This window comes from Asterias amurensis, chromosome 17 (genome assembly GCF_032118995.1).
Source record: "Asterias amurensis chromosome 17, ASM3211899v1".
Taxonomy (NCBI): Eukaryota; Metazoa; Echinodermata; class Asteroidea; order Forcipulatida; family Asteriidae; genus Asterias; species Asterias amurensis.
This window is the reverse complement of record NC_092664.1, coordinates 16,504,171-16,516,589: the sequence shown is the minus strand read 5'-3', so window position 1 is coordinate 16,516,589 and position 12,419 is coordinate 16,504,171. Positions and strand designations below refer to the sequence as shown.

The 12,419-nt window shown below is 38.1% G+C and overlaps 1 protein-coding gene across 3 annotated transcripts in view; it reads left to right on the top strand.

Moving 5' to 3' along the window:
* Positions 1–12,419, top strand: part of LOC139949701 (potassium voltage-gated channel subfamily KQT member 1-like) — a 138,073-nt gene that overhangs the window by 33,713 nt on the left and 91,941 nt on the right. For all 3 annotated transcript variants that reach the window (XM_071948187.1, XM_071948186.1, XM_071948185.1), the window contains exon 2: positions 3,530–4,040. In XM_071948187.1, the coding sequence (XP_071804288.1) occupies positions 3,622–4,040 (419 nt within the window). In that variant the 5' untranslated portion in view covers positions 3,530–3,621. The remainder of the gene's footprint in view (positions 1–3,529; positions 4,041–12,419) is intronic.

The window sequence follows — 12,419 nt, the reverse complement described above, 5'->3', positions numbered from 1 at the left end:
GAGGTGATTTCTCACTGAAATAATGGAGTCTGTTGAAAGACTTCAGGCTTGAAGTATAAGCAAACCAATTTATGCAGCAATGGTGTTTTTGCTTTCATTAATCTTTTTCAACTTTGATGACCAAGTGTGATGAGTCAACATTTTCAAACAAATGTTGTGTTTTATGCATATGTTAGATACACCAAGTGAGAATACATTGAAAGCGATTGAATTCAAGGGTCTTTGACGCAGGATTTTGTCACATAAATAGAGCAGTCACAGGAGATACGATACCTTTGAAAAAACATGGACACACAGACAGCACACATCAGGGGTTAGCCTTAACTCTGTTGTCAACTGGCAAGCAGGACCAGTTGGCTTATTTTTTTACTGATCTGCAAGGTTTTTGAAGGTCCGTCAATGTTGTTAAAGAATTTCTTGATACCGATTGATACAATATCTTGTTGTTTCGTTTTATCCGAACCTTTTTATAACAGATAAATAGGAAGAGTTTTGTAGTACCGTTGCAGATAAGTTTGACTGGTCAGCCGGACAACTTGGCAAGGTGTTTCAGCTGGTCCGCTGCTGTTTCAAGTGGCATTTGGCCAGGGGACCAACTCTAAGATTGAACCTTGCGTAACTTAAATCTATTACAGAGAAAGTTTGTAGCAACTGGGAATGTAGAAACATTCCAGACTAATCCGAATCACACACTGATAAAGGTTTTAATCCTGCACTAATAAATACAGAAGATGACATGTCTGACAGTGTGTACACATCACAAGATAAGCGCTCCAAGGGCAGATGTCTTGAGAGCAATCTTAAAGGCATGTACTGCTAAATAAATTATAGTCTTGGAATATGAACTTTATTTCAAGGGGTATTGTGGCCGAGCAGATGAGAGCACCGAACTCAAGCTCTGGTGTTTGTGTTCGGCACAGTGTGGGTTCCAATCCTCGTCGTGACTCTTGTGTCCCTGAGCTTCTCTCCACTCAGGGGTAAATGGGTACCCGGGAAGGCAGCGATGGTTCTTGTGATTGATTTAGCAGAGTAGTGCGTTTTTTGTCCCACGTTTTTTTTGTATACTCCACAAGAAGCTGAGATGTTTAAGGAATGAATTAAATGGCCCAGTACTAATGTTAGAAGTTCAGGTGTATAAAGCGCTATTCTTATTATTATTGCAAAGAAAACACATTTGTGTCACCTCTACAAAAATAAATGTTTGTAGAAGTGACACAAGAATTTATTATTAAGAAATACTTTGTTTCTCTTTTCAAGAATACAATTTTTAGCAGTATGTTGAATTATGGGTGTGACTTGCATTGTCCATCTTACATTTAATTTGATTTGCTTTATATAACTTGTTTACTGGTTAAACCTTAGTTGGCTAATTTGTTTTTATAAATATTAAAGGAACACGTTGCCTTGGATCGGTCGAGTTGGTCTTTGAAAAGCGTTTGCAACCATTTGTTACAAAATACATATGATTAGAAAAATATTTTAAAAGTAGAATATAATGATCCACACAAGTATCACTCGAAATTGCCTGGTTTTCCTTTTACCTCGTCGACTAACACGGTCGGCCATTTATGGGAGTCAAATTTTTGACTCCCATAAATGGCCGACTGTGTTAGTTCGCAAAGTGAAAGGAAAACCACGCAATTTCGAGGCATATTTGTGTTGATCATTGTATTCTACTTTTAAAACATCTTTCCAATCACATGCATTTTAAAACAAACGGTTACAAACGCTTTTTATGGACCAACTCGTCCGATCCAAGGCAACGTGTTCCTTTAAGCATATAATCGATAACTGTTTCCATTACCCTAGTATATTCTTCAAAATAGCCACTTTCGGTGCAAAAGTTGCATTGCTTATTCATCTTAGTTTAAAAAGTTAAGCATTGGAAGTGTTGAAACTTCAAAAAATTGTGGGCCTTAGTGAACATTTTTTTAAACGTATAACTGAAAACTTAAATGAAAGGTTTTTGTTTGGAAATCACTCTTAAACTTAAAGCCAATAAAACCTTAATTGGTGAGAAAAGTACAACAGCTTTTTTCAGTATATACCGTATTGAATATGACGTCACGCGGCTCAAATATCTGACCTACAAGATGGCGTCTGTGCGTGTGTGTGTGTTTGAGTGCGTGCATGTGCCGTAGAAATCAAACTTGGAATGTTGCGTGCTGCGTGCTTCGATGATGTACGCGTTTGGATGCGCATACAGTTTGCCCTACAAGATGGCGACCTACATAGCAAAAAGGGGTTGTTCAATACGGTCTATAAAGGTTGTTTTTATTGCATTCAAATCAATTCTTCAACAAACCAAAAAGCTGAAAGGAAGAGTGGTTTGGATCCCTTTTGTATGCAAAGAGAATCAGAAATTATGATTGCTTTAGAGTTTGAGGAATTAGACAAAATATTAGGTCTGCATAATAGAGCAATACCGCTGTGCCTAAATTGAAGCGGCTAAATGTCTATGGCTTGCTCACAAAGCTTACATGCATTTAAAGGCAGTTGACACTATAGGTGATTACTCAAAATAATTATTATCATAATACCTTTTTTGATTACGAGTAATGGGGAGAGGTTGATAGTATACAACATTATGAGAAACGGCTCCCTCTGAAGTGACATAGTTAGAGAAATAAGTAATTTTTCACAAATTTGATTTCGAGAGTCCGATTCAGAATTTGAGGTCACAAAATCAACCATCTAAAAGTACACAACTTCGAATGACAAGGTGTTTTTTTCTTTTATTATTATCTCGCAACTTCGACGACCAATTGAACTAAAATTTTCACAGGTTTGTTATTTTATGCATATGTTGAGATACACCAAGTGAGAAGACTGGTCTTTGACAATTACCAAAAGTGTCCAGTGTCTTTAAGTATACGATGACAATGGTAAGCTCCCTTAGCAACAGCCATGGCTGCAGTCACAGCCACCAAATTGAAACACAACAGGATTATGTATTCATATTATTTAAAGTTAATTACAGAAGGTGTGTACCTCCGTAAAGCCGCTGACCAAATTTCACATCTCTCAATAATCCTCTCCGAAATGACTTCATTTATATGCTAATTAAATATGATAAACTGTGTTTTGTTGCCGAGTTTCTTGCCCTTGAAGTTATCAGAGAGCTAAGTAATATAAACGAGCGCCAGATACAAGGTTTGGTCACACGTCCCTACATCCCACCCACTCCCACACACAGCTGACACTCACAGATATTCACTGTCATGATATATCATTCAAACAATCTTTCTAAGGACTGTGTTTAAGACGTTGTCTGACTTATACATGTAGAGGAGAGATGTTGACTGCATCTTGTGCAACCCTTGAGATGCTGTATTTATGGCTGAGTTTTTAATGATGTTTGGGAAAGTCCTTATCGCTGCAAGGTGGTGATTGTCAGCATGCGATTAACCCGTTGCGCTATATCCATCAATCGTGTCCTATGGGTAATTGTACAAACACGCTCACCAAAGTCCACCATTAGCTTGAGCTCAAAGCTAAAAACACTCTTCTCTGTTTTATTCGTACACAGGTCCTCGGCCTCAAGTCTGAAGTGCAGTCTGGAGGGTCGCTGAGAAGTCACATTTTTGGATTACGTATCGACGGGATAGGTCGCCCAAAACCATGTCTGGAAGCGACGCGACAGAAGAGGCGGAGATGCAACCTTTGAACCCATCCGGCGCCAGCGGGGCGTCGATGGCCACCGACAGCGCCACCGAGGTAGAGAAAGCCAACACTCCAAGTCCAGAGAAGCCCGAGATGCCGATTGTACGCTCCACCCGCCAGCGAGTTGGTTTCCTAGTGGATGATGATGAGGATGATGAGCACAGTGAACTTAGAAAGAAGGTCAAGAGTGAATTTGCCAAAATGAACGGACGGAACAGCCATGAGCGGCTGCAGCAGCAACGCATGAGCCTCTTAGGCAAACCGTTAGCGTACAGACAGTCCAAACGAGATGCAAAATTTCGCAAAGTGCAGACAAAGATTTACAACTTTCTGGAGAGACCTACAGGATGGTGTGCAGTCATCTATCACATATTGGTGTAAGTACACTTTTTGTTTCAACTAATCCTCCCTCAATCGTTATTTTCAGAGCCACGGTTCTCGGGACATATCCCATCTATTCTTGCACCAGAAGTATGATTTCAGTACTGACAGAGCCGAAGCAGGAGTAGATTTATCTAAGAATTAGGACAAGTTACTCATCTTTGCTGTCCTAACTTAGGACTCGCGCCTTAAGTTTGATTAACTCCTAGGACTAGGCTTAAAATTAAGAAAAAGTCCCAACCTCCCATACCACCTATACTAAAAACAAAATGAAGATTCATCCCTCTTAAATACAACTCTTTAAAAAAAAAAATTTTTTTAAAAATGATTTTTTTTTGTCTAAAATTTGTTTAAAACTCATGGCCCCCATGCAAAATAATTGTCAGATTGTGTAGCAAAAGAAAGGTCGGAAAGAAGGGTTCAAGCATGGTAGACATTGCTGCTATTTTCCCCTGTAGTATTGATTTCATATGAATATTCCTCAACTAAAGTACCACTAGCTTTCCTTAACTTGCAATAACACTATTTATCTTGATTAATATTGATGAAAAATTACTTGAAAAACCCTGTGAAATATTGGCCTGTATTATGTACTTAAAAAAAAGACACGTAGAAGGATGAGTGCTGTGACAGATATGTAGATGATAAATTTCAGCTTCGCCAGAGCCGCATCCGACGACATACGTTCGTTCTTTGTCTGAGTTTCCTGTTGATTAATAATGTCCTCGTAGGCCGCAGTAACGGCACAATGAGACCTAAACTTTGCACTTTCCTGCCAGCGGCTCTATGTCAGCTACACGGCGACCGGCAGAAAGTGTTCTCCAAACGAATCGCTCGATCTATGCGATGCAAAGATGAGTATCTGTAGGCTACCCATGCCGTGGCGCTGCATGAAGCAAAACAAAATTCTGATCGTTCTGTGAGATAAAAACAAAATAAAATGTTATAGGGCTGGATAAAGGCTGGGCTCACTGATGAATGCAATCATGTAGGCTACATTAATACTATTCATGGGATCTGTACTTTCTAGATAATAAATCTGAGTACAGAAGTCTGAGAGAGTTGTTCAATCTAATATCTTGGTTGGTACTTAGACCTTCAGTGTGTAGCACGCCAAACTACATGTTAATGAAAACATCTCTTGAACTTGAGGTGTGTCAACACGCCCATTAATTTAAAGGTACTGGTAACTAGCTGTCTATTGTTAATTACTCAAAATAATCATTAGCATAAAAACTTACATGGTAACGAGTAATGGGTAGCTGAATTAAAAGTATAAAACATTGTGAGAAGTGGCTCCCTCTGAAGTAACAATGTTTTTGAAAAAAGAGGCATTCTCACTCAAAACCTGAAGCCTTTTATTATGCATCTGAAAAAACACAGAGGTTTGTGCAACATTGGGTGTTTTTCCTTTCATGATTCTCTTGCCACTTTGATGCTTAAATGATTTGGGTACTTTTTGTAACACAAAACACAATGTCCACAGATGGACACTAAACTTAAACAGTTTGTAGATAATGATATTAAAAAGCGAACCTTTAAATATTAGTTGCTGAGGTGTTGTAGTTTTTGAGAAATGAGTAAAACAATATTATGAAGAAAAAAAAAACGTTTTTACATGCTAAAATAATTTTCGTCTCATCATAACTGAGACGTAAATTATTTTCATGACATTGTTTTATTCATTTCTCAAAAACTACAGCACCATTAGCAAGTAATATTTTCAGGGAAGCTTTCTACTATCATTATCTTCATGTTTAAGTTTAGCGTAAATCTGTAGACATTGTGTTTTTTGTTCTACAAAAAGTACATAGACCCTTTGAATTTACAGGTTTGTTATTTTATGCATATGTTGGGATACACAAATTACAATTGAAAATTACAAGAAGTATACCCTGCCTTTAAAGCAGTTTCCAGAAGAGTGGCCTCGGCTAACGCCAGTTAGGATGAGGAATAGTTTTCTCCAAATTAGTAAGTTGGCTTTCAGGATCTGAAAATGTAGTGTGGAGATCAGTCTTTCTTGAAGGTGTTAATTCTCTGAAGTTTATTGAACATGGCTAAACGTTTTCATTTCTTACAAACTATTGTTTATAAATTTCATTTTCCACAAAGTACATCTAACCTGTTATTGGGTGTGATTCAATAGGAAACATTTTTAGCCTAGACAGTCAAGGAAACGCATATGGGTTTGACATTTTGTAGGTTGCTAAGTGAAACCATAAATGACCTCATTTGTGAGTGTATGTGTTCTGAAATGAAATGATAGGTTTCCGGATTTGGACAGTAGGGGATGATGAACAGGGCAGACAGTTCAACAGATTGATGACCGTAAAATGCTTAGCATTTACCTGTACATTTTCATCGGGGCTTGTGGTAGCCTTTTGTCAAGGCCCTCACTTGGCTCGGAAAGCTTCGTAGAGCCGCGATCCCAAGCGACTGGAAGAGGAGACCACTTTCGCAAGTTGAGTGGTTTGCCACGAGGGCATTTTGCAACCTCTTTGCATGCTTTTTTATTTATTATTTTTTTTTATCAGAAACGCGCATTATTCATAACTTGCATGCAAAGTGATGACAATTAACCAACCAAAGCACAGACTTTCCCAAAAACATATGAATGAATCCAGTTGAACAACTGCATCTAGAGCTTGTGGTGATTGGTAATTGTATTAACTTGGCTTCCTAGGGTCTATAGTCCTAACAGACTCAAGTGGACTTGTTCAAATTTAGGTTTCTACCAATATTGAGGGATCTTCTCTTCTCTTGGCATCTTTAAAGCCAAGTTGCAGCGCAGTTACTTTCATGTATCATGAAACCACAGAGAAGAAACAGAGCAGATTAAGTGCTCTAGAATTACTGTTAACGTTTTATGTGACAAGCTGAGGGGAAGAAAGAACTGGTTCAAAGATGATGTCAAACCCATGTGTTTTAGCAATATGGAGTGAACTTGAGAATATTAATGATACCTTAATACACACTTAATGAAAGAAAAAATAAGAAAAGATAAATTGGGAAAATAATAGAACAGACGATAGAAAAGGAAGATGTCAAATACAGTTTGTTCTAAAGCTCATGAACAGTTGAGAATAAATAATAAAAACAATAATAAAATACGTTGTTTTGCTTGCAAAGCGAAGCCCTTGACAATTAATGCCAATTTTTGTTAGGTCTTTTGTATGGATATTTAATGTAAATGTCAAACGAAGGTGAGAGGTATATATTTTCATAAGGAGAGTGCTATAATTGGTTAATCAACAACTCGTAAAGTGGGAAGTTGGAGTGGACATACAGAGATGCTGAATTGAAGATAAATGTTTGCTACAGACATTTTAAATCAACATATTAAAGGGATGGTGCATAATTACACTGCAGATTGAAGTGTACGTATTCGTTCATTCCATATAACTTGCTAAGCATAGACAAATACTGCTTTGCAGATACTGGTACAAGCCAAAAGTCTATACAATTTATACTGTTATTGCTGCTGCCCAACCCATTTTTTGTTTAGCATTTACATTTGCTAAGCAGCCGACCTGCAGCATGACCTCTTAGTTAAACAAGACAAGCTGATTGTAATTTTATGTAAATCAGAGAAATGTTTTTTTTTTTTTTTTTTTTTTTTAAACACATTTTAATATTTTTTGTTCAAGCAACAACCTCCCTGTCATCTCATTTCATATAATACTTTCTCAAGAATAAGATTATTGGCACATTATGGTGAAAATTCGAAACATTTTATGGTGAGTGAATCAGTGGTTTTGTTTTTCAAGTGGTTATTGTATGCACTCTGATTTTTTTCAAGGGTTTATTTTACACATTTTGATTTTTTTTTTTTAAGGCAACAACCTTCCTGTCATCTCTCGTCATATAATACTTTCTGATGAATCAGAGTATCTGCACATATGGACCTGTCGTAGAATCTTTCTTGATCAACCTATAAATTCCCAAATGGACATAATAGTAGCTGAGATTGTAGATGTAATTACAGCAGCCCAAGTTGCAAAGAACTCCTACGGGCAAGTTAGGAAAGATACATATTTAGTGTATCACCATTAAAGGTGTGACTGGTGCATCAAAGGTTCCAGGAAGTTCAACACCTAGATGTACATATGTTCGTGTGTCCTTGTTGTCCCATGTCTTTGTCTTTGTGGGTCTTGTGACTGGTGCATCATTGTTTTTTGGAAGTTCAGCACCTACATGTGTTCTTTTGCCCTTTGTCTTTGAGTCTTAGCAGTGTTAAAGACAGTGGACACTATTGGTAATTGTCAAAGACTAGTTTTCTCACTTGGTGTATCTCAACATATGCATAAAACAACAAACCTGTGAAGATTTGAGCTCAGTTGGTCATCAAAGTTGCGAGATAATAATGAAAGAAAAAACACCCTTGTCACACAAAGTTGTGTGCTTTTAGATGCTTGATTTCGAGACCTCAAATTCTAAATCTGAGGTCTCGAAATCAAATTCGTGCAAAATTACTTCTTTCTAGAAAACTACGTCACCTCAGAGGGAGCCGTTTCTCACAATTTTTTTATACCATCAACCTTTCCCCTCCTTTATGCTAATAATTATTTTGAGTCATTACCAATAGTGTCCACTGCCTTTAGGTTTGTCAATAGTTTAAGGTACACAAGCCAAGGCTTCACCCAATCCTAAGTTTTGCCCCTACTGTTTATAACTGTCACTGTTGATATTATGAAACACCAATGTATCTTATTTCGTGTTTCATTACCAAAATAAATGTTCATTGAATTGAATTAAATAAAGTCGAGGCATCAGGACTGTTGTTTGTTGGGATGTTGGAGTGCTTGTTTTTTTGTTTGCTTTTGCGACCCTGATGAAGCAAATTGTTTGACATAAAATTCACCAACCAAAACAATTGTGTGAGCTTCATGAAAATAGGTTGGAACCAGAATCTGCCTGTGACGATGATGGTTGGAAAATGGTTTTCCATTTATAGAGCCTTTCCTATTTTTTACAGAATGGAACTTTATTTGCGTTACTGCAATGTTGCATGATTCAGTATTAGTCATTTTGGTGCAAGCAACTTCTGGTCCCAACTGTCTCCTATGAGTCAAAATGCATTGGTAAAATTTGGTTCATAAATTGTTAGCAAGTATTACCAATCATGTATCATACCTTTATAGAAAGCGGGAGAGATTTGATGATTAACTTGTTTTTTTAATCTGTTTTTGCTGGTATACCAGTCATTCTAGAAAATATTACCATCTGAAATGTGTAATCTCAACTCCAAGAAAATTGTTCTCAGTAACTGATTTATAGCGTGCCGGTACCTTGTGTCTATCTTCACTTTGATGGGACCTGCGTGCGCCCAGTTATTGCTTTTGCTTTTATACTTAATCAGCACTAAGCAGTCTACACAAATAATGAAACCCTGCTGATGTTATTACCTACATGTAGTATGCTAAAAGTACCCCCATGTTACACCAACAGTCTTTGCTTAACACAACCGTAAGAGCTTCTTCCATTTTTTTTGTGATCAAAGATCATTTTCTTACGCTGCTCCATGTCTTTGGAATAGGCCTAGTCTTCCTGTGCATATTCACCAGGCTGGTTCTTTACACTGTCTCGGTTAAAAAAAAACTCATTTGTTTGAAGCTGCTTATTTGTAATCTGCTTACTTGTATTGTAAATTTTTCACTCAGACTTGATTGTTCTCTTCATGCGCTTAGAAGCATTTGCATTATGCGCTTCATATGTATGTCTTTATTATTATTTCTGAATACATTTTGTAGCACAAAATTGTGGTGTCTAATGGAATACAAATTGAAAGGGGATAAAACCACAATATAAAGATTATCCTTCCCATGTGAATGTACTGTTACTATTGACTTTCAAGTTTCAACCAATTGACTGAACTGTCTATAGCTATCTGGCAATCTCAGTGGGCTAGTTGGTAAGACTCTGCTTTAGAACTGCAAAGGTCGTGGGTTTGAATCCCGCCCAAGCTGCGATTTCTTTTACAGAGCTCGAGAAAGTACTGAGTATACAGTTGTAACACACATCTTAGATCTTGTCTTTGTACCACAACATTCAAATCTCTTCTCAAAACTTATCTTATGTCACAGGTTTTCAAGGACAAATTTTGTTGTGTCCAAGTCTTATTAATTCTTATTATTGTTTTTATTATAGATGGGAAAAAACAATTAACCCTTTTTATCCCTTAGGCAAATTTTATGTCAATGTACGATATTATTATTGACATTCAAGTTAAAGGAACACGTTGCCTTGGATCGGTCGAGTTGGTCTTTGAAAAGCGTTTGTAACCGTTTTTTATAAAATGCATATGGGTAGAAAGATGTTGTAAAAGTAGAATACAATGATCCACACAAACATGCCTCGAAATTGCGTGGTTTTCCTTGTACCTCGTCGACTAACACGTCGGCCATTTATGGGGGTCAAAATTTTGACTCCCATAAATGGCCGACCATGTTAGTTCGCACAGTAAAAGGAAAACCACACAATTTCGAGGCAAACTTGTGTGGATCATTGTATTCTACTTTTAAAACATCTTTCCAACCATATGCATTTTATAAAAAACGGTTACAAACGCTTTTGTTTTGACCAACTCGTCCGATCCAAGGCAACGTGTTCCTTTAAGCAGTTCTACCAACTATCGTTTTAAAAAATGAAAATATGATTCAGGAATGCTCATCATGCGAGTAAATCTCACAAGAATTCAAAGTGTCACGATTAACTAGACACCCCTCCCATGTAATTACCTCGGTCATCAACGGCCAGTCGTCACAGGACTATTTTGACTTGATTTCCCCCTAAATTGAATCAATTAAGATCACAGCAGACTGCTTAAGGGGTGCTATTCACCCCGTGGCCGACAACCAGCCCCCCCCCCTCTCAAGCCAGGTCCTAATATAATCGATCCCCGTCTAATTGGCAAGACCTCTAAAGCTCTCGCAGCTGATGCAGACATTAACGCTAATTGCACATTTAAAAAGCCAAGATATTGATGGCAGTGCATAATGCAATTATCAAGTGGCAGATTGGAGATGTGGTGGAGACAGTCTTAAAAAAAGGGACAGACTTTAGAAATAAAGGTTAAGGGGAGAAAAGACTCACGTCCCCACACGGAAATAAACCTTTGGTTTACTCTTGGAACTTCAGATGCTTCGTTTTTTGGAAGGGCAGGGGCACCAAGGCACTTTCTTCTTGGTAAAGGGCACCCCCTGTCTTGAGGAAATTGTACATTTCTACTGGAGATATATCAAGGGCACCAAGGCTATGACCAGGGGGCATCGAGGCAATCGCCTCGGAGAAGTATCATGCCTGGAACTAACACCACACCACCTGTCCTTGGTGCCATCAAGTTCTATTGGAAAACCGAAATGGGACTCCATCATCTCGCCCCAGGTTGCGGAGGTTTCTTTCTTTAATCTAAGGTTCTGTTTTTTCTTTCCTAACCGTCCTGTCAATGAGATACTTGCCAAGGGCTTCTAAGCGTTTATATCGTAAGGGCTACACTAGCGCCAGTAGCGAAATAGCTTTAGCTCTCATTGTCTCCAAGAAGTTATCGTGGCATTGGTTTCATACAAAGCAGTCTTAGATTTCCTTGATTGTGACAGGTATGTGCATGAAGCTTTTTGAAGGTTGAGGTGCCTTGTCAGGTCTTTCTAGGGTTAAGAACTAAGTTCACCACAGAGAGCCACACTCTCAAAGAGCCACACACGCTCACTGAGTTCAATAACTGCACTTAATTAAGTCACTTAAACCAAGTAAGTGTCAACCTGAAGTAATAAATCAATTCTAGTGCAATTATCACAAGCGGATTTAATCGTGTGATGTTAAGTTAGAGTAGGGCTTGAACCTTCAACACCCTTTGCATGCCCAATGATTGCAATGGATTAAATCATTTTATTGGTAGACGTGCAGTGATGTAAGCTTTCCATATAATTGTGTTATGATTGGTCCGAGGTGTTATAATTAATTTGTCAGCTTGCACTCATTTCAACGGTTTACATGCAGCGTAAATGTGCATAATGTTTGTACATCATATAATTAGTTTTATTTGCTATGTAATATGTGTACATGTGTTTGTGAATTGACTGCGAATCTTTTTAACACCTGTTTCAGCTTGCACGGCAAGTGCCGGATTACTGCACCAGCTGCGTAAGCGTAGTGACATGGCGTACGCACGCGGCGTACACAGGCACATGAGCCAAGATTTCCCACTAACCTGTGAAATCTGCATATCCAAGTGCGGAATTCCCTGCTTCCGCAATCGCCGATTATTTGCTTTCAGTAGTGAAATTGGGCCTAGATTTCTGCGCTAGCTGTGTAAGCGTTAATGCCTAGTAACATGGCGCACAAGCACAGGTCAAAATTTCTCGCTAAAGCTTGAAATA